Source organism: Myxocyprinus asiaticus, chromosome 12 (genome assembly GCF_019703515.2).
Source record: "Myxocyprinus asiaticus isolate MX2 ecotype Aquarium Trade chromosome 12, UBuf_Myxa_2, whole genome shotgun sequence".
In the NCBI taxonomy this organism is placed as follows: Eukaryota; Metazoa; Chordata; class Actinopteri; order Cypriniformes; family Catostomidae; genus Myxocyprinus; species Myxocyprinus asiaticus.
In genome coordinates, this window is record NC_059355.1 from 26,601,498 (window position 1) to 26,626,240 (window position 24,743).

The 24,743-nt window shown below is 36.7% G+C and overlaps 2 protein-coding genes across 5 annotated transcripts in view; one reads left to right on the forward strand and one right to left on the reverse strand.

The window, feature by feature from the left end:
* The window catches only part of LOC127448727 (ubiquitin carboxyl-terminal hydrolase 13), a 35,886-nt gene extending 19,960 nt beyond the window's left edge, over positions 1-15,926 (forward strand). For both annotated transcript variants that reach the window (XM_051711489.1, XM_051711491.1), the window contains exons 15-21: positions 1,304-1,426; positions 1,676-1,702; positions 4,109-4,252; positions 8,508-8,677; positions 12,104-12,296; positions 12,424-12,508; positions 13,590-15,926. In XM_051711489.1, coding sequence (XP_051567449.1) covers positions 1,304-1,426; positions 1,676-1,702; positions 4,109-4,252; positions 8,508-8,677; positions 12,104-12,296; positions 12,424-12,508; positions 13,590-13,686 — 839 coding nt within the window. In that variant the 3' untranslated portion in view covers positions 13,687-15,926. The remainder of the gene's footprint in view (positions 1-1,303; positions 1,427-1,675; positions 1,703-4,108; positions 4,253-8,507; positions 8,678-12,103; positions 12,297-12,423; positions 12,509-13,589) is intronic.
* Positions 15,927-16,011: 85 nt separating this feature from the next.
* The window catches only part of LOC127448728 (PEX5-related protein-like), a 137,855-nt gene continuing 129,123 nt past the window's right edge, over positions 16,012-24,743 (reverse strand). For all 3 annotated transcript variants that reach the window (XM_051711494.1, XM_051711492.1, XM_051711493.1), the window contains 4 exons: positions 23,491-23,697; positions 22,442-22,607; positions 20,678-20,835; positions 16,012-19,546 (listed from right to left, as the gene is read on the reverse strand). In XM_051711494.1, coding sequence (XP_051567454.1) covers positions 19,345-19,546; positions 20,678-20,835; positions 22,442-22,607; positions 23,491-23,697 — 733 coding nt within the window. In that variant the 3' untranslated portion in view covers positions 16,012-19,344. The remainder of the gene's footprint in view (positions 19,547-20,677; positions 20,836-22,441; positions 22,608-23,490; positions 23,698-24,743) is intronic.

Sequence of the window (24,743 nt, forward strand, 5' to 3'; positions counted from 1 at the left end):
TGTATCTGCCCATCACAAGTTCTCTTGTGCAATTCAGACCATCACATGTCATGCATGTTGAGCAATGCATCATGACTGCTCGCCTCAAAAGACTATCAGTTTGCATGGCGCAATTTTGCTCCGCAGAAGTGTGGATTTGTCCAGCAGAGGGTACTGTAACACTGCTTTTCTGGCCATTACAGGAGAAATATTGGGATCAGGGACAGTTTGAGGAGTTTAATGTTTACTGCAGTAGAACTGCAAAAGATCATGGCATCTGCTCTTTTTTTATACTGTGAATTTGTGTCGGGTGATCTGTTTTGATTCTTATGATGATATGTTTTTATTGTGTATAGCATGTTTGATCTGTATTGGCCTAGTGTTAACACAAACCTACCCAGGGACAGCAGATAAAAATTGGCGATTTTGGCTAAATCTGGCACATTTATATCACAGTGTTATGTGAATTAATGTGTATTGCTCTGATAAATAAATAAGTACATTTTTTTTTTTTTTTTGGTCATATATTATTTGATTTCCAGGGTTGTGGAGTAACGAAATACATGTAACGGGATTACTTGTTTAAAATACATAATATAAGTGACTGTATTCCACTACAGTTACAATTAAAATCATTGGTATTTAGAATAAAGTTACATTCAAAAAGTATTTTGATTACTGAAGAGATTACTTTGCATTTTATTGTCATTTGTTTAATTTCATATTTAGTCCTTTCAGATGGAAAAATGTATACATATAAATGATGCGATCCAAAGTGCATTTGAACAGAGGTGAAACACTTTCTTATGATGTGTTACATTCATACGAGCAGACAGAGAAGTACGTTTGAAGTAAGTTTGGAGCAGAAGAAATAGAAATAAACCTTGTGTAAATTGTCAGCTTTACGCTAAACTAAAATGCTATTTCTGGCCATTTTACATGCACATGTTATCAGGCACAATCATATTTTGTTTATCAAGAAAATTCACCTTGGATCATAATTTCTTTTTTTCTAGTAAGACGTTTGATATTATGGCAAAAATCGTATTCTTGATAATAATTTTTGTATTGTTTTCCTGTAAAAATATCTAAAAATCCTTAAAACAAGATCAATTTGATTTATCTTGTTTTAGAAACAACACTGTATAAGACATTTAGGTTTTTCAGAGAATGTATTTTTAACATGTATTTTGTCTTAATGTACTGGCAGAGTTTTTATAGTCAAAACAAGTGAAAAAAATCTACCACTGCTGGAGAAGTAATCCAAAGTATTTAGAATACGTCCACATGCTTTATAACATTTCATTCATTTCTACCTTTTCAGATATTTCTGTAGATGTACCTGATTTCCTGGACTTAAATCGTCTCCGGGCCACAGGGCTGCAGGCAGGAGAAAAGGAACTGCCTGATCTTACACCTCCAATTGTCATTCCTGAAGATACCAGAGGTGAGAAATTCGTTAGAAGAATCATAACATGTATGCATAGTGAATACATGTGTCCTGGAAGTGTCTTAATATGCAGTTGCCACATGTCACCTTATTGGTTTGCTGTCTATATTTTGAGCCATTTTTCAAAATTATGTAAATGTTAATTTCATATGATATACTGTATGTTACAACCTGTTTGCAATTGCACATTTTAGACTGAATTTAGATTTTTCTGTGGACTAACTAAAATCTTAAATTTTCATTCAGGCAATTCAATGAACAACTCTTTGGAATGTAAGTGCCACTTTCATTATACACAAACACACACACATACACACACATACACACATATATACGTATATACAGTTGAAGTGAGAAGTCTACAAACACTTAGGTTGAAGTCATTAAAAATCCATAGATTTAATATTAGCAAACTATAGTTTTGGCAAGTCATTTAGGACATCTACTTTTTGAAACAATTGTTTACAGACATTGTATAATTGACTATATCACAATTCCAGTGGGTCAGAAGTTTACATACACAAAGTTAACTGTGCCTTTTAAGCAGTTTGGAAAATTCCAGAAAATGATGTCAAGCCTTTACACAATTAGCCAATTAGCTTCTGATATGAGATGTACTGAATTGGAGGTGTACCTGTGGATGTATTTTAAGGCCTACCTTCAAACTCAATGCCTCTTTACTTGACATCATGGGGAAATCAAAAGAAATCAGCCAAGACCTCAAAAAAATAAATTGTGGACCTCCACAAGTCTGGTTCATCCATGGTAGCAATTTCCAAATGCCTAAAGGAACCACGTTTATCTGTACATACAATAGTACTCAAGTATAAACACCATGGGACCACGCAGTCATCATACCACTCAGGAAGGAGACGCATTCTGTCTCCTATAAATGAACGTAGTTTGGTGCGAAAAGTGCAAATCAATCCCAGAACAACAGCAAAGGACCTTGTGAAGATGCTGGAGGAAACAGGTAGACAAGTATCTATATCCACAGTAAAACGAGTCCTATATCGACATAACCTGAAAGGCAGCTTAGCAAGGAAGAAGCCACTGCTCCAAAACTGCCATAAAAAAGCCAGACTACAGTTTGCAAGTGCACATGGGGACAAAGATCTTACTTTTTGGAGAAGTGTCCTGTGGTCTAATGAAACAAAAATGTAACTGTTTGGCCATAATGACCATCATTATTTTTGGAGGAAAAAGGGTGTGGCTTGCAAGCCGAAGAACACCATCCCAACCGTGAAGCATGGGGGTGGCAGCATCATGTTGTGGGGTGCTTTGCTGCAGGAGGGACTGGTGCACTTCACCAAATAGATGGCATCATGAGGAAGGAAAATGTTGTGGATATATTGAAGCAACATCTCAAGACATCAGCCAAGAAGTTAAAGCTCGGTCACAAATGGGTCTTCCAAATTGACCCCAAGCATACCTCCAAAGTTATGGCAAAATGGCTTAAGGACAACAAAGTCAAGGTGAGTGGCCATCACAAAGCCCTGACCTCAATCCGATAGAAAATATGTGGGCAGAACTGAAAAAGCATGTGCGAGCAAGGAGGCCTACAAACCTGACTCAGTTACACCAGTTCTGTCTGAAGGAATGGGCCAAAATTCCAGCAACTTATTGTGAGAAGCTTGTGGACGGAATACTCAAAACGTTTGACCCCAGTTAAGCAATTTAAAGACAATGCTACCAAATAATAACAAAGTGTATGTAAACTTCTGACCCACTGGGAATGTGATGTTAGAAATAAAAGCTGAAATAAATCATTCTATTATTCTAACATTTCACATTCTTAAAATAAACTAGTGATCCTATCTGACCTAAGACAGGGAATGTTGTCTATGATTAAATGTCAGGAAAAGTTGAATTGTATTTGGCTAAGGTGTATGTAAACTTCTGACTTCAACTGTGTGTATATATATATATATGCACTACCGGTCAAAAGTTTTGAAACACTTGACTGAAATGTTTCTCATGATCTTAAAAATCTTTTGATCTGAAGGCGTATGCTTAAATGTCTGAAATTAGTTTTGTAGAAAAAATATAATTGTTCTAACATATTAATTTATTTAATTATAAAACTAAAATTTAATAAAAAAAAAAAAAAAAAACATTTTTGAAATTGATGACTTGGACTAAATAATAAAGAAAAGCAGCCAATAAGTGCCCAACATAGATGGAAACTCCTTCAATACTGTTTAAAAAGCACCCCAGGGTGATACCTCAAGAAGTTGGTTGAGAAAATGTCAAGAGTATGTTTCTGCAAATTCTAGGCAAAGGGTGACTACTTTGAAGTTGCTAAAATATAACACAGTTTTTATTTATTTTGGATTTTGTTTAGTCACAACATAATTCCCATAGTTCCATTTATGTTATTCCATAGTTTTGATGACTTTACTATTATTCTAAAATGTGAAAAAAAATAAAAATTATAATAAAGAATGAGTAAGTGTTTGTATATATACAAGTGATTGTGTGTGTGTGTGTGTGTATATATATATATATATATATATATACAGTATATACAGTATATACACAATATATATATGTACAGTATATGCAGTTTCGCAAGATCACTTGTTTGATGACCAATATTAAAATATGTTATTCTATTGTTTGTCATGGACCTGCTTCAGTGCTGATTTGGAGCCATTGTTCCTTTTATCTGTTCCTTAGCTCCAGAAATAGATGAATCATCTGTGATGCAACTGGCAGAGATGGGCTTTCCCCTGGAGGCCTGTCGGAAGGCAGTGTACTACACTGGGAATATGGGGGCAGAGATGGCCTTTAACTGGATAATAGCACACATGGAAGAGCCAGGTAAGACCTCATATCTTGACTGAACCAACACATGTTTTGAACAAAGGCGTATCCTTTGCATTATGCACTCTGTTTTTGCATAAAACAATTATTATTTAAAATAATACAATGTTTTTTTTAAAATACATTTATAATTATACATTCATGTATAAGTTTAATTCTTACAACAGAGACTGCATGAAACTGCTCTTTGTTATCTGTCTTGCACCTAGGATTTTAACGATGAGACTAAATATTGATATAATATTAATTAGGCTAATTGACTTGCATGATCTTAAGTTTTAGTTATGAAACCACTGATTAAATCATTTATACCATGTTGAAACTGGCACTAGTTATTTGTCAAAACAGTTTTACAGTCTCTAGTCAAGTAATCAGTGGGAAAAGGGTCATGCTGCATTTTAGCTGCACTGGCAAAACGGCTGTAGCCATTTTGTTGGAGCTGATGTGTGAGGAAAAAGACTAATGGCACTTTTTCACTGCACGTTACAGTTCGACCCGACTCGACTCGCTTTACTTTTCTGAGCTTGCTTTTCCACTGCAGTTTAGTGCCGCCTCAACGTGGGTGGGATATAGGCTGTTTGTCATAGTTGCACCGCCTCTACTGCCGTGGCATCATCTTAAACGTGACACAAACATTACTGACCATAAACAATAACACAACCGCTAGCTGTTAGCTTCTAGCTCATTGTGCTGCATAAAGCAGTTGTTGCATGGTGATTTTACACAAGCGTAACAGTTAAATTGGCCTGGTTGTTTTAGAAGCAAGATTTCCAGTAGCTGGTCAACTAAATAAAGTGAAGCTTTCAAGCAGAATATAGAGTTAACGTTACAAAATGTACCATCCTCCATCATGGACTCCAACAACGCCGAGTCCAGGGCACTCTCCCTCCCATTGCTCGCCGGTCTATTGCCATAGATAGCGTCCATTTGGTCGAACCACTTCCACTTTCTTCTGTTTGAACCACTCCGGCTGTTGTGGTACTTGATGGTTCTGTAGTCACTTTTAAGTTTTTTTAACTTTTCCCTACACTGTTGGTAGGTCAGGTGGTAGTCGTGTGCGTCCAACAGTTGAGACACTTCCTGAAAGACTTTTTCGTTTCGCGTCATTTCGTTCGTCGCTAACAAGAGGAACGTCTGCACCTCGTTTATTGACCACGGCGTGGTTTTGCGCACAGCCATTTCTTTTTACAATTCGAAAGTCGCGTGAACAAACGATATTGCTGTCGCTGTTGCTAACTTTAAAACTAGCGGGTTGATGTCCCCTGTTGTAAATCCAGTGTCGCTGGTAGTGACGATTCTCTCTGACCAATCAGTGATCTGCAGGGTTTTGACGTCACAATTAGTATCGGCTCGGCTTGCTTAGAACCTCGATCGAGGTGGTACTAAAAAAAGTATCAGGTACCAGGTACTATCCACAGTGGAAAACCGCCAAAAAGCGAGCAGAGTCGAGTTGAGTTGAGCAGTACCGTGCAGTGGAAAAGCCCCATAATTGAGCAGAAAGCAGTGTCACCTAGTTGCATGCTGCCTTGAAAGAAACCATTTCATTGTAGACATTTTAGACATTTGACTCATTGAACACGACTGTCATTTGCATTTGCTATCCAATTGTCATTCTTTTTGAAAATCTAGCATGATTTCATCAAAACAATGTGTACTTAGGCATATTCTAAATAATATAATTTTTTTGTGTGTTTTATAATTAAAAATCATGCTTTTTCCATAGAGGAAACTTGGATTTTAATCAGGGCCAATACTAGGATGCGATCTTTGTTGGGGCTCTAGGCAAATCTAGGGGAGAAATGCCCTCCCCCCCAGCCCCCTTAGACCCGGCCATGATATTAACTTCAATCTATGTTGCCTTGAAGATAAATAAGCCACAGTGGTCTGTCTTGCTTTGTGGGGCTCATTATCTGGGTTCCAGCAAGAGGGGAATATTTCATGTTTGGATCATGCCTCTTAGCTGGGTTCTAAAATTAAAAATGTGACGTAAAGAGTTACATAATTTCATTTAGGTTGCTTTATATTATTAAAATGTGAACATTTTTTTGGCCTTAAAGGGATAGTTCGTCCAAAAATGAAAATACTGTTGTGTCGTCATTTACTGACCCTCACAATGTTCCAAACCAATATGAAATGTTAGGCAAAATATGGCCCTCAGTTAACATTCAGTTGGATTCCATCTTTTTCCATGCAATGAAAGTGAAATTTGACTGTGGCAAACATTCTGCCTGAAAGTCATACGGGTTTTGAATTATGTGAGGGTGAGTAAATGATTTTTTTTTAGTTTTGGATACGTTTTCCCTTGAAATCCAGCTAAGTTTAATCAAGTTTACACATGGTTGTATTTCAAGTCTCTTGCTAGACACCTTTGTTTATCAAAATGCTTCTAGCGAGTAAACACAGTCCTCACAGCTCAGCGTCACCTGTGAGCTGGGAATTCTGTCCTTCCACTTTCCTGCCCCAGTTAAGCAGCCACCTGAGATCACAAACAGATGCAGCCACTCATACAACCAGAGTCTCTAGTGGTCCAGAGCCCATTAGCTTCACATCACCTAGACTCGTGTGGCGTTCGTCTGCTCCACTGCTACAGCTGGGCCTGTTTCTACATAGTCGCCACTGACAGCGGTTATTAATGTAGTGTGCACTACCTTCATACACAGTTTTTTTACTCATGCATTGATGTGGAGGTAATATATGAAGGCTAGTCCACAGAAAGCAGCAATGGGATCTTGACATGTATTGTTTATATGTAAAAATATTCTGATCTTCTTTGTTTATTGCATGATTTTATAAAACAGATCTAGAACAGAATAGAACTGTTTTAATACAGCATGTGGTCAATACAGCATTCAAGCCGTGCAAAAATACACTCACCGAGCACTTTATTAGGAACACCTGTACACCTGCTTGTTCATGCGATTATCTACATATTAAACGATACATATTAAAAGTAGATTTGATAAATAGTATATTTGCCCTGTGTAAATAACACTATATAGGAGCTCTATCTAAAATAAATAAGAGGTGATAAATAAATAGTAATACAACAGGCTGGAAAAATAGACATTTATTCATTTTAATATCCTATATATTTTTTGAATGTGTTGAAACTTGACACCGGGCGACGCATCCTGAAATCTGCACCGTTAGATTTACTTTCTCGTAAATGTAAACATCATACTGTATGTTGAAAGGATTGAAGACTGTCACGCAAAACATAAGCTCATTGAGGTCATAAAATATCAGTCTGCTTTTTTGTTCTAACCGTTACTCCTGGTCGGAGGCTTCTGTAAATATTTAGTTTATACGTACGGTTACGATCTACCTAAGTTTAATGGTGCAACGCTCAAATATTTAGAAGTGCATAAATTGTGCCTTAGTGCCCATTTACGCCACAACTAGGCTAAGTTGTAACTTACGTATAGCTGGTGCAACCGGCCCCAGGTCACTTAAATGCATCTCCTGTGACCACTTGTGATCGGATTTGGAGGGGAGGGACTCTGTTTCATGATGACATATATCAATCACTATGTCAGCGTGTTACTGCATGATATTAAAGTGCAGATGCAGCTGAAATTTAATATAAGCACAAACGCAACATTTCGCGCTGAATTATCTGTTATTTTAGTGGATTACCTGTATTATAGGAGCTTAGGGTGTTCGTGCTTCTCATCTATGTTGACGCCAAACTCATTGAAGAAGATCCGTGAAGCTCTCGTGCTTGTGTAAATATCCGCTATTTAAAATTTTCAGATCACACAGTTATTTCCTTTTAAAGCCACTCGTAACCGGCAAAGTTTACACTGTTTTAGCGCAGCGGTTGATTGACAGGTGAGGGGTGGTGCTTCACTGCTGTCCGGGATTCATACAGGACAGATTAGCATTTGCACCTTAAATGCGATGTGGTCATATGAATTTTTGTCCACATTCATATGTGGTTTTTGGGATCCGATCACAAAACTTTTTAGACCCCGTTTAGACCTGTATTCTTATTCGGGATCACCCGAAACACATCTTAATACCAGGTGTAAACTGGGTCAATAAAGCAGGAAGTGTGTGTAATATTTTCATCCACTCTTCACATTTGGTGATTAAATCCTTGCCCCTGAATGCACACTATCTGAAGGTCTTCTTGAAGTACTTTTGAATCCGCTAACTGCATTGTCTGTGCTCTGGTGTTTCAAATGTAATAACACTACATACAGTATGTGTGTCACCTACACTTTTATATCTTCTGTGAAATTAACTGTAGATTTTGCTGAGCCTCTGGCAATACCCACTTATATGGAACCAGACCTGCCCAGCCCCAGCCTTCCTGCTACTAGTCCACTACTAGACAACCAACCTCCAGAAGAGAGCATCTCCATCCTCACATCCATGGGCTTCCCAAGACATCACACTATTCAGGCTCTCAAAGCCACAGTGAGTACCCTACTTGCAATAATTTCCAATCATTTCACTTTATAAAAAGGCTGAAATGCAATAGTTTGATAAAGATCTGCTTTAGATTTGTTGAGGTTTAATAAATTTAAAGCAAACTGTCTAATCTGTTACTTACTGCAAGTTAGTAGATTTGATTATTTGGTAAGAAGGGATGCTTTATTATTGTGCTGTCATGTTACTCAGACTCAAAACAAGTTCCAGCATGTCATGATAAGTTCTGCCACTGGGTGCTCATTGGACAAGCATGTGAGAGTGGAGAGGCCATTTCTTATGCTGAACTATTTGGTTGACCTTCACATTCTCTTAATGTGGTTTTGAAAGTTCATACATGTTTACAGTTGTAAGAAATGCGATTTGCATAGGTTTTGAAGTTCTTCAGAGGTCATGCTGAGTTTGTCAAATGGCTCTGGTCTGTCTTTATTCAGTTGAAATTCACCTGGCAAGCAAATAATGTTTATTGAATGTCTATTTATGGTTTTATGATGTTTTGACATACTGAAATGAAGTACACTACCAATCAAATGTTTGGACACACTTGACTGAAGTTAGTAGACAAATTTAAATTGTGTCAAATTTCTTAACAACACAAAAGTGTTATATATTAATTTTTTAAATGACAAACCCAAAAATTTAACTTCTGTGATCATTTACTCACCCTCATTTGTTTTACGTAAAACAAAAGGATATTTTAGGCAGAATGTTCATATGCTGACTGAGGATATTAGTCGCTAACATTCCGCCTAACATCTCATTTTGTGTTTCACAGAAGAATGAAAGCATACAGGTTTGGAACAACTTCAGAGTGAGTAAATGATGACATCATTTTCATTTTGGGTAAACTCTCTCTTTAATGGATGAGTTTGACCAGATATGGACCCTTTTCACAGACTGTGTCAGGGCCGGCCCGTGGCATAGGCGACATAGGCGGTTGCCTAGGGCTCTCATGACGACTGTGTGCCCCTCTACCACTGTGTTGAGCGATATGTTCCACTAACATCCTTTCAGTTCTACTGATAAATGGTTACATAGGGTGACCATGCGTCATTTTTTCCCGGACATGTCCTCTATTCCGACCTGAAAATAGCGTCCGTCCGGGATTTAAAAATTGGCTTAAAATGTCCAGGATGTGTCTTTGTCTTCATATAGATGTGCTTTCTACAGTTAGGACCATATCACGACAGAGTGCGCACTCTTTCGAAGTACTTTTTTACATCTGTCTCGCGCACCTGCCTACTCTCTTTGCGCTCACTGTACAGTTTGTGTGTGCATGCAAAAAAGATCGTCAGATTGCTCTGCAGCTACAAAAATCAATAACGCAAGTACACTTTTAAAAGTACATTCTCCAGCTCTGCAAATTATTCAATAGAACACCTGTTTTATCATACTCGCACTTGCCGCACATTGTCATTTTTAACTGAAAATGTTGGCTATATCAAGACAACATCAAATAGGCTACTACGGGTTAGGGAAATGACTAATGTGACTGATAAAAAATAGAACATGATGGAAATGTTACAACTGGGTCCATCAGATAATTGTAGTGCAACCTCTTTATATGACCTGTAAAGCTGGCACTTGTGTGTCAATGGCAAAAAAATAAATAAAAAATAAAATAAGAAAAAGCCTACTAATTGTATTAAAAGTGACAAGAAAAAATGTCAGTCAAAAGAGCATTTGTCATTAAAATTTGATCTTTAAGGAAGTACCTGGGCACCACAGGAGGACTGGAAAGATCTTCTTTTTTTTTTTAATGGCCATAATTAAGAGTATTAATGGAACTATTCATTAAATGTATGAAATAAATGACATTGATGACTTTGCCACAAAGAAGTCCAGGCATGTGCAGTTTTGAAACCACATTTTCTTAATTTTTTTTGTATAAAATTAAATTACATTTGTTATTAAATTCAAACAAGCAAATTGTATTTAATTATGTTATATATATTTTTAAAACAATCAGAAGGAAATTTGGAATAGGTTGTTTGTTATTGGTCAAATTTGTTATTTGTTATTCATTATAAATAATTTTTAGTTCATATTATATAAAATGTAAAAAAAAAAGCTTTGCATTAAATTGGAGTTCAAGTGAAAAAGGGGGCGGGGGGTTGGGGCGCCAATCTGAAATCTCACCTAGGACACCAACAGAGTCTGGGTCGGCCCTGGACTGTGATGATGCGTTTCCGCCTTATTTAGTAGCGTAAATCTAGCAAACTTTTTTTATATTTACCATTTTTTTATTATTTAGTGTAAATTTGATAAAATGAAACTTTGTATTATATTACCCTGGAATTAGCTTTAAAAATGATTTACCACAGAGGCGATGAGGTTTCTAATACAGCTGCTGAAAGTGTCAGTAAATTTGACATCTTCTCTCTTCTGACTGTAATCCATCGCTCTCTATTTTCTTCTACATTTAGAAAGTTGTGGAAACGGAATAGAAGTGTTTTTCTTTTGATGTTGAAGCAAATGGGTAAGCAAAAATTGTCAAAGTTTACCCTGCAATCGTTTACTTACGCCTTCAAAAACCCGGAAGTTTGAAAAGGGTCCACTGAAGGAAAAGCAGCCAACAAGTGCCTAGATTTCCTTCAGTATTGTTTAAAAGGCAACAATGGCTACTTGGAAAAATCTTAATCATAAAATGCTGTAATTTTGGTTAGTTAAAGATTTTATTGTCACTACATAATTTCCATACTTCCATTTGTGTTATTTCAATTTTTTTATTTTTTATTATTCCAAATGTGGAAAATAGTAATAGTAACGAATAAGTGTGTACCATAACCGTTGACTGGTAGAACGTGTAGTCTAAACTTTCAGGTCTCCCTATCAATTAATGAATGTGTTTCCTGATTAATTGTATTGCAAATACATTCCTTTATATATAGTGGGTTCAGCCTCTCCTCTAATACTCCTCTTTAGCTTTGTGTTGTAGACAACATGGTGGTGAGTACGTGTGTAAAAATAACCCCTTAAGCAGCCAATAATAGCACAGTAACAAGTGGACATCATCAGCCTACGTGTCTCACATTTGGCCAGGAAAAGATGAGGGCGACAGGCCATATTTGCTTTCAGTGTTGGCATTTGCAGTGAATCACAGAGCTATTTCAGATTATTGCCTATGTCTAAATGGACTTTTTGACCACACCAGAATGACCTTATTTAAATCAAGGACTTTCTACTGGTCTGAGCAATTGTTAATGGCTCTTTGCCCGAGGACATAATTTTGATTTTCAGTGTTTGTTTTTTTTTTTTACTTTTAGACTGCAAAATGTGATTGTGTAGTAAGAGCTTAACTGCTTGTGTGGGTAATTTTAAGTACTTTATCTTTTTGCCTGAATACAATGGCAACAATACAATACAATATTACAGTAGTAATCAGATTTGTACTCCTTGTTTGTCTGACTACAGAACAACAACTTGGAGAGAGCTCTTGACTGGATATTCACCCACCCAGAGTGTGAGGACGAGGTTGAGGCAATGTCAGACACGGCAGACACAGAGCCGAATGATAACAGCTTCTCAAACGCCAATGCCCACACCGACTCCTCACTGTCTCCAGATCAGGACCCGTCTAGTCCCCGCGTCAGAGACGGACCCGGGCGTAAGTGCTCACTAAATATTGAACTGAACAAACGGGTCAACACATATTGAGGATAATGCTGTTTGTACACATTGTTGGTTTGTTTTTTCACCCCAGATGTTATTTTTTCCCCTTTCTCAAATTGAAGGTTACGAGCTGTTTGCCTTAATCAGTCATATGGGAGCATCCACAATGTCTGGTCATTATGTCTGTCATATCAAAAAAGAGGGAAGGTATGCTGATTATAATATCTGTTATTTCTTGACACATTTTGTGGATGTGCTTGAACACAAACATCAACAATTACAGATTTATTGCAGAGAACACCAAAAGACACTTGTCAACAACAGACTGTCATGAAGGATTGGAAAAACAAATGTTATTGGACGTACAGTGGCCTCAAAAAGTATTTGAACATTTTAGTAACACTTTGTGTCAATTTCATTACATTATATAACAAAATATGTAAGGGAGAATGTACAGTCAGCCGGTTGTTATCGCACATTATTACACGGATCTCTGGAATACTAGATTCTGATTGGCTCTGTAACAACCACACATCCGGGGTGGTGTTTTCTTCGTAAAATCGATCGTCTGACTCCTCATTATTCAGCCTATTACAATACTACTTGCCAAATAAATAAATAAATGCACATGAAACATTGATTTGAGCTGAAATTATTTTATTAGCTTACTTGTAGAGATCGCACAGTGAGCCGAGAAGCAGGAGAGACAGCTCGCAGAACACAGATGAACGGTCTGATACGTCTAAATCCCTGGTGTGCGGTTGTTAAAGAGCAATATCTGACCGCTGGATGGTGCCATTGACCAATCAGAATCTAGTATTCCAGAGAGCCGTGTAATAAGTCATATGTAACAAACCAAGCAGCATTTATTTAAATGTAAGATAGCGTAAGCACACTTTTCAAGCCAGTCATTTCTCAAAAAGAAGTTTGTTGGGTTTCAAATTAGAAAACAGTAGATATACTGTCCAGAATGAAGACAAATTAATTTGATAAACTACACATGTGGTTACTCTGCTAGGACACCTGTGTGAACTTTGTACATCCACTCAATTTCACATTGAGTCTAGTTGCTTGAACTTAACTTTAAAAATGGCTCAGTAGAGTACGTTTCTCCAGAGAAAAGCTCTAGCATAATTTGTTTCCCGATTTCTACTTGATTTGATATTTTGTTTCTAATGCATTAAGATTCTGACATTTTTAAGTGTTCAAAAGGATCCAGATACTTCTTGCAGCCAGCCACTGTATATTTCTTCAAACTCAAACTTGGATTTCTTTTTTACTTCCCTAGATGGCTTATTTACAATGACCACAAAGTGTGTTTGTCAGAGAGGCCTCCTAAAGACTTAGGTTATATGTACTTTTATCGGCGCCTGTCAAGCTGCTAGATCTGGACCTTCACAACATTATGCACTACCGTTAGGCCAGAGAGGTATGGGACACCACTGACACTGCTGGAAATTAGGGAAGCATCTACATCTGTGAGGAGGAGGGAGGACCTCTCAACCCCTGCCAAGACCTGCACAGTCCCTTACACCACAGGAATGGTCAAGCAGGGAAACGATCGTGTTCTGTCTGTCTATGTTGTGTTTGTTTGTTCGTTTTGTGTTTGCTTTAAAGGTACAGTGGGGTGTGTGCAATTTTAGGTATGCAGATTATTTTCCTTATATATTCTCAAATGATTTGTTACATTTCTCTTTTAATACCTTGAGCTTCTGTGCCAGTATTTTTTAAGAAGACATACTTCTTTTGAAAATATAACGCGTGCCTGCATTTAAAAGTGTCATTACTTCCATCTCAGTAGAAAGCCATATGTAAATCAGTTTATTTCATAAACTTTGGGTTACCTAGTTGTTTTACTCAGCACTAAAACAACTTAACAATCTATTCAAACAGATTTCTGAGAGATCTACCACTGGTCTTGAGATCATTTGGACTGGCTTATGGGTGCTATGGATTCATGGCATAATGTGATTTTCTCACAGATATTTCACATGGGTATGTTTTTGAGTCATGGCCATAAAGAAATAAGTCGGGCACAGAGAGAAATTTTTCAGAAGTTTTTTGCAGGCTTGTGTATTGAAATATTTGACTGTGATTCTTGTAACTGTAGGTAGGTCTTACGTGTTGCTGTTCGATATATGCTAGATAGATAATTCTAGCATTAAGGATTGATCTTTCAGGTTTGTTCTCCCCAGCAACAGAAGTTTGTCTGGTTTACATACCTGTAGGCAGAAGAACTCCGTTTCTGATGTAACTTGCAACTTCAACTTAGAAAAATTAAAAGTTAAATCCGCCGTTGCAATTTTATGATTTATTTTTTTAAATTTTTTTTTATATTTAAGAACACTTTCATTTGTTGCTGTAGCTTTGAGGATATTTCATTTGAAAAGTATTATATTTTTTATCATTTTGGTTCATGTGGGCATGCCCTTTAGGTCTGTGATGGCTTTCAGTCAATTCGTGATTGGTGACCTGGAAATCACAATATCACATTTTCAGGCAATGTTCAAGTGCTTTGATGATCCCTAGCAGTTAAAAGACTGGGATCAGTTGTTTCGGTTCATCTCGTTCTCAGTCTAAAAGAATGTAAAACTATTTTCATCTTGTACCTAAGCAATATCTAAGGATAAATAGAACAGAATTATATGCAGTGTCATACAAAGGACTATCTCAGATATATGGATGTATTCTTTCTGGTGCTCACTGTTACCAGATTACTCTTAAGCTTTATGACATATCTGACAAACTTGGTTCCACCTATATCATCTGCACAGACTTACTGATTTGTTATTACCAAACAAAACACTAATGTATACTTGGCAAGTACCCTTCAAAGTGTTATATTACGATGTGAGCCTCAGTCTGAAGGTAAGCATCACTAAATTCAAGTTTAATATTTATTGTTTTATTACCTCTCTCAGGCTGAGGCAGGGCCTGCTCATCTCAATTGATTTTAACTAAATATTGCACATACTGATCTAGACTGCATCCTGTTTCTTTATATTGTGCACTACATGTTAAGTTGTGAGCTCAGGTGTCTTCGCAAGGTTTTTTTCCCTTTACAATTTTCATGTCCATTTGTCTTTCAGTTTTTTTTTTGTTTTTTTTTTTCATTTGCTTATCCATCCAAGGCTTCTTAAAGGGTTCCCTCTCTTTCTCCTCTTCTCTCTCACTTGATTGAATGAATATTCATACCCATCTCCAATATCTCTCCTTTCTGTCTCTCTTGTCTCTATATTGGGTGTGAAAGTGGATGCTTTTACCCCACCCTTCTCAAACGTGACTTGATATTATCAGTATGTGCACTAAAATTCATTTTGCAATATATTATTGATCTTTAGTGGGTCCTGTTTTACATGGAACTTTAGGTCAAGTGGTACATTTTTATTGTTAATCTCATTTTGCAGAAAAAAAGAAAAGAAAAAAAAAGGTGTGCCAATTCTGTAGTTACTATACAAACTTGCCCACTTCTTTATTATAAGTTGTTTTTTAATGGATTTTCCTATCCATATATTGTTTGGAACACACAATCGTGGCTAATGTGGGAATCCTCATTCTAAAATCTGTTTGAACATACTTGTGACTCATGATGTTTGAATTGTTCAATAAAGTCCACAATTGTTTATGTGTGCCATTGTTATGTTTGGTGACATCTGCATAGAGACAAATTGAAAGCTGAACAATTTGAGTTCCAGAAAAATTTTATAAAAACAAATAGGCATATGAAATCTATTACAATAATTTATTTTAAAAGATAACATTTGTATATGTTTGCTGGATCTTCTTTTGCTATGTTTAAATATTGGGCCAGAGTTAATGAAGCCTTTGTCAAACATTCAGATTCAGTTTGCATGTACAAAATCAGAAACACAGTTCTGATTGATGCATAATGTATGCATAACGGCTGTAAATCTGGCTATTCCAAGAGTAGTAATATAAGTGACTATAAAGAACGTCTTGTTCAGATTACCCACTGCATTGCAAAAAAACTGCTTGTTATTTCTATATGTTACGATTATATGCTATTCTTTAGAATTAGATCAATATATGTTTTGAAATGCAAAATATTGTGATTATAGAGAAATACAAGTAATAGAAATGAAGGGTATAGATTAAAATAGGCATGTCAAGTTCATGCATATAAATAAATCTACAGCATTCAGAAAAGTATTTTCAGCATGCAGTCTTCTCACATCAGGAGTACTTCTGGAGCATGAATTCATCTAGGTGATCACACCTGAGATTGTATGAAGTTCTAAAAAAGGGGAGTTTTGGCATGACATAATCTATAATCTAGCATTCAGCTACAAAGCACAAGCCTTTCTTAACTGTATCAATGAGCATATACTGGACTTTCCAAATATTTTGGACACAGAATACTAAAATAAATACATAGCACAGTAATGAAATAAATATATAAAATAAATAAATAACACTTGATAATGGATGTTTGAATGGCTTTACATGGTTTTTCATTAAGGTTGTTTTTAAAATGAATTCTTGCAATTTGTGTAGGAAGAATCAAAATGTAAGGTACTAAATATCAGCTGGATCACTGACTTTTTAAATCAGATACATACATCATCAATACCTAAATTAATCTTGCATGCTTTGAAGATCACATTTTGTGAACCAGTTGACAAAGCAAGTAAAACTTTCTGGTGTCTTAGTTCTTTGTCTTTTCTTCTGTTTTTGGCTGAATGAGGAAAGAAAAATCTGTCTAGGTTTTGCATAGCATTTAAAATCATTCACTTCTATGTACTATTATTGAAGCACGTATGCGACACTAAGCACTTGCGTTTTTGCAACAATGAGCAAAATTAGAACTCATGCAAGCTGGACATCAACCACAATAAGCTTATGTGAGTAACATTAAGTGCTTTTCCACCATCCGGCCGGACGGTTCCAATAGAATTTCCACTTGAGCACGGTTCGGCAAGGTATGATTGCAAACCATTCTTGGCCCGGATTACTCAGCAGGGTTAGCTATCCATGCTTAACCGTGCTTAACTGTGCTGGTGGAATGATTGTAGTATGGCGACTCACGATTGTCAATATGCCAAGGTAATTGGCAAAGTTAGCTAATATTTGGGTGAAGTTAATAAAAGTTAATAAAAATTAGTTTATGCTTTGTGTATCTTATAATTTTATAATGATGGTTTAACTAGTATAGTACAATATTTTTCTGCATGCCTTTTTCATTACTCTAGCTAGATCATTAAAACTCATATAATATATCAATATATTATTCATATAACATTTAGTAAAAAAAAAATCTTTTTTAACTATTCTGGAAACTTTTACCTCGCTACAATGTTTACCTCTCATGCAATCGCCAACTAATGTATTTCTTATGTGCATTCCTGATCCAGGGACTAAAATCGAAATATTTTTAATTTCGGTTCGTTCTGAGCAAAACAGTATAAAAAGAGATGCCTCATTTTTTTTCAGGGAACAGGCAGTGGTGTTATTCCAAAAATGTACTGTGATAAACCATTTGGTCTTTGGTTCATGAAAAAAATTCTTGGAACAAAATTAACTGGTTATTAACCGGTTACAAGCATTTAAAATAACGTTTTCACTCCAAAACAATTGAAAGGGATTTTGTTCCTGTTTTTGGTTACATTATGAAAAACAATTATTTGGTTTTTGTTACTTGAACCGTTTTTTTTAGTCCCTGTTCCTGATTTTCCAGCACCACAGTGGAAAAAAAACAGGGTCTGAAATGGAATGGTTTCGAAATGAGATCCATTCAGCCCGATGGTGGAAAAGCTGCTATTGATAATATTAGGGCATAAAACGTGATGCTGAACACTATATAAAACTCAAAAACTGGAAGGGTTTTATCTTAGATTTTGGGCAGTTTACTTTCAAATAGTGTCACTTTTTCTAGTGAAATCCAGGCAGTAAATTCAGGCAAAACGGGCAGTAAATCTGAATTCTCTGCATCATGTGTGTATCTAGTAAAATAATTAATATAACAATTTAAGAAATGGTAAGTTTCACAAAAAGATCTTGATGTAGCCGATTTTTTCCCCCCAGTTATTTCAAGAGGTCAAAGTATGGCAAGGAATGGCTTTTATCTGATAACATACTAATAAAACCTTTTTACATGCAGGATAAGTAAGGCTTTGTAATCTGGTCTGCAGGCTCCAGGAAATAAAGGGATGATGCAGCAAAGATCAGGTGGGGAGTGTTCAGGGTTTAACTAAGTGCCACCAAAAATACTTCAGTCTCTTTTAAAATAGCCCCACCATCTCAAATAAAGAGTGCAAGTGAACCAACAGATGAAGTCTATAAAGTACATTTCTAATCAAGTCATTATAGATTAAGGATGTCCTCTGAGGATTGAAACAATGCTTTTCTTGCACATGGGTTCCTCTGGTCAATTTTGGAATTGACCATTTCAGAGACTAATCGGACCTACTTTATATTAGGTGGCGTTAACTACTATGTACTTATAACCATTTGATACAATGTACTTATTATGTATTCTGTTGTTGCATTGTAATTACATTTAAAGTACTTGCATTTAATTACATTTATAGTTACACGGTTAACTTTACCCCTAACCCAACCCTTACCCCAAAACCTAACTCTAACCCTAAATCCTAACCCTACCCTAAACCTTTCCGTACCTCAACCTCAGTAGCAGCAATTGTGGGCATTTTGCAGAACAACATGTAGTTACACAGTAAATACATAGTCTTGTATGTATTTAATGTTAGTACATAGTAGTTAAGGCCACCTAATATAAAATGTGTTCGACTAATCAAATTTTCCACTGGCTTCCACTGTTTACATTGCAGGTCTAGCAGATATTTTCTCTAAGGCATACTCGTACAATCTTCGCCCGGCATTGTGCTCTTTTGGGAACTCATAAACTGCAGTGCAAATCCATTAAAATTGTACCGTCCAGCACTCACAGTTCTCAAGAACATAAAGGTGCTCTGCGGTGACAAAACGTTTTTGTCTGTACCAAATTTTGAAAGTTCTTCTCTTAAAGGACTTTGGATTTTGCCAAGGTTAAATGGTTTACTTGCTCACATATCCAGGTTAAAAGCTCTCATGAGTAAGTCAAGGTCCCCTATGTTGGCAGCCTGGAAGAGCTCAGGCTGGTCCAGCATGGACAGTGCTATCCGCAGGGCCACCCAGATGTTTCCAGACATGACCTGGTGTGAAAGTTGCCAACTCCTGCTCTTCCTCTGCAGACCTAGAGCTGTCAGGAAGTTCCTGGCTGCCTCCCTGCAGAAAAAATAAGACAGGAGTTCTTTCACGCAAAAGACACAGGTCACACATGAATGACTGAATGAATAAAACAAGAAATGAATGTTTTATTATGTTGCATTTATTCAGACAGTAACTCTGGACCATATAGGATTCATATTTGAAAGGAAAGTTTGGTATGATGTATTTACATAAGTAGTTTTCCACTGTTTTTGCTTCAGGGCTCCGATTTTAAATTGGACATAAAGTGGCAACCCAACACAATACTGTTTATCATACAAAAATAAAGAAAAATATCTGTAAAAATGAAACCTTTAAATATATCAGTCAGTAATTCACCACACAAAACTAATTGTGGTCAGCACAAATCATGTTTATCTTCTCGCAAGTGAACCCATTTTTAATGTAGTCTGGGTAATTTTTCATTTATAGTTTTTGAGGATGCTGGCATGGGACGCAACCAGTCCATGTTGGCTTCCGCTTAATTCTGCAGATGAACTGGAAATTTCTGTCATCTGTCAGCACAGAATCATCTATCATATGCCCTCTCCTGACCTCACATCGTCCGACAATTCACCGCGCATGTTTTCCTGTGGATGCGCGCTCTCTTCAGAGAAAAGAGACGCCATTTACGGCCATCGTGGGGCTACAGTGTGTACTTTATACAGCAGACGGGATGCACGCTTGTTTCATTAACACATGATGAAGAAATATTTATCAACCGAAAAAATCTATCCATCTATTCATCTATACTTCTTTCTATCTATCTATCTATCTATCTATCTATCTATCTATCTATCTATCTATCTGTCTGTCTGTCTGTCTGTCTGTCTAATCTAATATTTTATTTGTTATATATATTCCACGAGGAATTTGCTGACGAATTGCGCTTCCCTGTCTACCAGTCACTTTTGGCGATTTAAAAGAGCACGCTCATAAAATGTGACGTCATCCATAGCAACGAGGTCAACTCTGCCTTACTCTTATCTTAAGATTTCCTTTGTAAAACTTGCACTTAGCAGTTTTGTGAATAGCTTTTAAGCAAAAACTCTGAGCTAGGAACTCTTTGGAGAACTCCTAGTGGTAAGATAAAAATCTTAGATGGATAGCCCAGCTCCTTCTCTCTCTGTCACTTGCTGGCTCACAAACCTGTGAGCACCCATGTTAATGCAGCTGATGCCCAGGTTGTAACGTGACCGAATGAAGCCAGGCTGCAGCTCCAGGGCTCTGGTGTAGGCCTCTACTGCTTCCTCACTGCGATCTCCATTAGCCAGCGTTGCCCCAAGCCGATTCCACAGCAGGTAGTCCTGTACACACCGAGGGCAAAAAAATCCCCTCTGGCTCAGTGTCACAGATCAAAATAATTATTGCTCTGTGCTTTAAAGATTATGCGGTTACATGCAACTGTGCCTAATACCACTAAATTATGACCTGGGATATAAAAATAAGAATTTAACCTTTAAGTACAGTGACACTGGATAAAAAAACTGGTAGAAAAAGACATCTTAGTGCTAGGTGTTCTGAGCTGTCTCTTCACACTATTTGCCTGAAATATTTCTTATTTCTAAATATTTTACAGTTAATAAGACATTCTTCATATCAATATACAACTTGTATATTTTGATATGTAAGTCACAGAAATTAAGGTATAGATTAAAATAGGCATGTTAAAATTCATGCAAATAAAAAATCTACAGCATTCAAAAATGGTTCTAAGTTGAAACTGTAAATGGTGCAAGCTGATAGGTCCTCTGAACATGTTATCTGTTTGCAAATCATCTGGTGTACTCTCTCTTTGTCTAATATTGAAATTGTTTCAGTTGTTAGCAGGTATGCCAGTTTCACTGCTGCATGCTACGAGAGTTTTCTCTCTGAAACCCTCCTCCTCCCCAGCACCACAGTCTAGGTCTGATTCTAGGGAATTTGATATATGTCTAATTGTGCAGCAGCAACAGCATTAATTTATTTATATAATCTCACCTAAAATTTTACAAAGTTCTAGAAAAGGGAAGGTTTAGCCTCAAGCATTAATCTTAGCTACAGTATCTAGTATTCAGCTACTAAGCCCAATCCTGTCCTAACTGTGTCAATGAACATATACTTGCTTACAGTGCAAGCTTTTTTAGCATATATGCTTTCCAAATATTTTTGTATACAGAACACTATTATATATATATATATATATATATATATATATATATATATATATATATATATATATATATAATGTATATAAGACAGTAAATAAATAAATATGTCTTTGAAAGTAGTTGATTGAATGGCTTTGAATACCCGTAATTAACATAAAGTAAACAACTTTTTACACTTTTTTTATTGGGTGGAAATAATGTTATGTAATAAATGTATTAATTTCTAACGAAGTTATGACCTGTTGTCATTCTTTTAGGGATATCAAAATATGAATTTGCCCTTTACATACAGCTAGACTGGATAAAACACAGTAGTAAACGTGAAGATCTAAGTATGCTTTCTGAGCTCTGACATCAGTTCCTAATGTCACAGAAGGAGTCTAGTGTCAGATTTTCATTACCATGGCCATTATCTTTCACTGTATTTAAGCTTTGAGCCCCCCAGCAGGCAAGCAGACATTAACAAGTCAAGCAGATAGGGAGGATTTTCGATTGAGTGTAAATGTAGTCTATACATGGGGACAAAATTCGGCTTAGCAAGCATCAATCGTCGACAAGGTGACCTACTGGGTCCTGTAGTCTGCAGTCATGAATGGCAAAGAATAAAGCTCCCCTCAAGTTTCAAATGAACTCTTTCAAAGATTTGGAGACACTTTTCATGCCTCAATGACTCTTTGACACTCTTTTTCTCTCTGCCTTTGGGGAGCATTTCTGTATGATTTAGCACCAGTTTGTCAGTCGAGTGCACTGAGCAGGGATTTACCTCAGGCCGCACTGACAGTGCAGCATTGAAAGCTTCTACTGCTTTGTTGAACTCAGAGCTGAGATTATACAGCACGCCCAACCCAGTCTGCAGGTCTGGGTCAATAGTGTCTGAGTTCTGCTGGACAGCGTCCAGGTAGAGCTCCTTCACCTCAGGCAGAAGGGGGCTGGTGCAGCAGAACACAGAAAGAGAAGCAGAGATTAAAAGAGAGAGAGAGAACTGGGAGACTCACAAGAGCATTGCCCTTGAGTGATGCCCTGACCAGCAACATCAAAATATGTCATTTATTGCCTAAAAAAGAATACCAATTTAATGATACCAATAACTTTTCATTTAGAAGGGGTTGTAGCACTACAAGTATAAGGCTGATTCTTCAATTAGAAGAACTTTTCAGCCCCATAGGATGATTTAAAAGGAAAAATGCCTTTAATATCTTGTTTTTCATTCTAGATTTGAGATTTAAAAGACAGATTATAATAGCTTTCAGCTTTTTATTAAGTCTCTTTAATAATTTTTTCCTAATAATACTTTTAAGATTTTTACATTATGATCTGAGACTCGGTTGGGTGTCAAACCGGTCAGTATTTGAAAATTTTAATTCAGAAACAATCAATTTCAATTTCATGTTGGGTTAGCAAGTCTTAGGTTTTTCCAACGTTTTCACTAAAAGGTGAGATGGGAAAAATATTACTAAGATGCGGAGGGGCATTTCGATCTTTATGGTGGGAATATGGTTGTCTGGTCATTGGACTGGAAGGGGCTGTCAGAAGTTTCTGGGGGGCACAAGGAAAATCTAGGGGGGTGATGCCCCTCCATGTCCCCCCCTTAGACCCGGACATGACACCTCATACATTATACCAAACACCTTTTGAAAGTTAATCAAGGCCATGATCAGATCTTTATTCCAGAACATGTTATTATTGTTTTAACATAGATTAAACATATTTTAAAGTAGTTTCCTTTTATAAACACTTCAAGTAGTCAAAAGTGCCCCTAAATCACCTATAACAGCCTCATGTGGCACTTAATGCTTTCATTTGAACCCCTACCAGCCAGTTGAGGAGGGATATGAGAGTCTCCGTGATCCAGGTGAGCCCTGCAGGTGCGTGCGGCTCTTCAGAAGATGTTTGTATTTGGGGTTGTGCCTTATCCAGCCCAGCAGAGCCTCACACGCCTCCTGCCTCATGCCCGTGTTGGTTAGGCTCACTGCCAGTGCCATGAGGGCCTGGAGGTTATTGGGGTGAATTTCCAGACACCTGAACACATACACAAAGGAAGCATCTAAAGAACCACTGCTTTTGATGGACAATAATTAGCTCTCTGCCATCATAATGAGAGGCAGGTGCTTCCTGATTAGTGCTGGTTTTAATTCATGGGTGAATACTTGTGTCATCTCATGTGTCTGTACTGAGACCATGTAAACACGTTTCATAAAACTGAAATAAATAATTTGCTCAGTTTATGATTGATTTCATGTTTCTTGTTTTACAAGCATAAGAATTACTGTTGCAAGGGTGACATCTGGTAATTGTTTACTAATACATTGGCTGCATGAGCATTGCAAAGAATAAAAAAGGAAATTGTAATGATGCCAAAAAAAACCTTTTACTGGGTTTTCTTTATTACAGTCAGTTCTCCTAAGAGCAGTATACACTGCTAATGATTTACCTGCTGAAAACGGCATCAGATATATTCATTCTAATCTAATTTTATCTAATCTAATCTCATTTAGGGAAAATATATGTAATGCTTATCCTCCCCCCCCCCCTTGCCCTCCCTGCCTCCTTCCAGTCTAAATAAGACACTGGCTGCATCCTAATTTGTATACTTATACTTCTATACTATATACTACTACCAGTGGTGTGTGGTGGACTTTTGAAATGAGGAGGCAGAGTGCCATCTCAGCATTCGTTCAATATAAATTCCTATTTCAGTTCCAGTTGACATTTAAATAGATTTCAGGTTAAACCCATATAAATCTGAAATCTGATTTATCACAACATATGATGTAAAAAAGTAAGCCTGCATAAAAATATATCATATAAAAAAGTGACATATTTTGCTTATAAATGCAACAACATAATAACAAAATACTAAAAATGGCTGTTGTTCTATATGTAACATAAACACATAAATCAGTTTATTATCATCAAATTTGTATAGGCTATGTACATATATGCCCCCAAAAATGAATATTATATATGTTAATTGCCATATATCAGATTTCTGTACGGGAAGAGATATGATATACTTTTTAACTTACACTGTAAATGAACATGAAATACTTATATTTGTAAGTTGA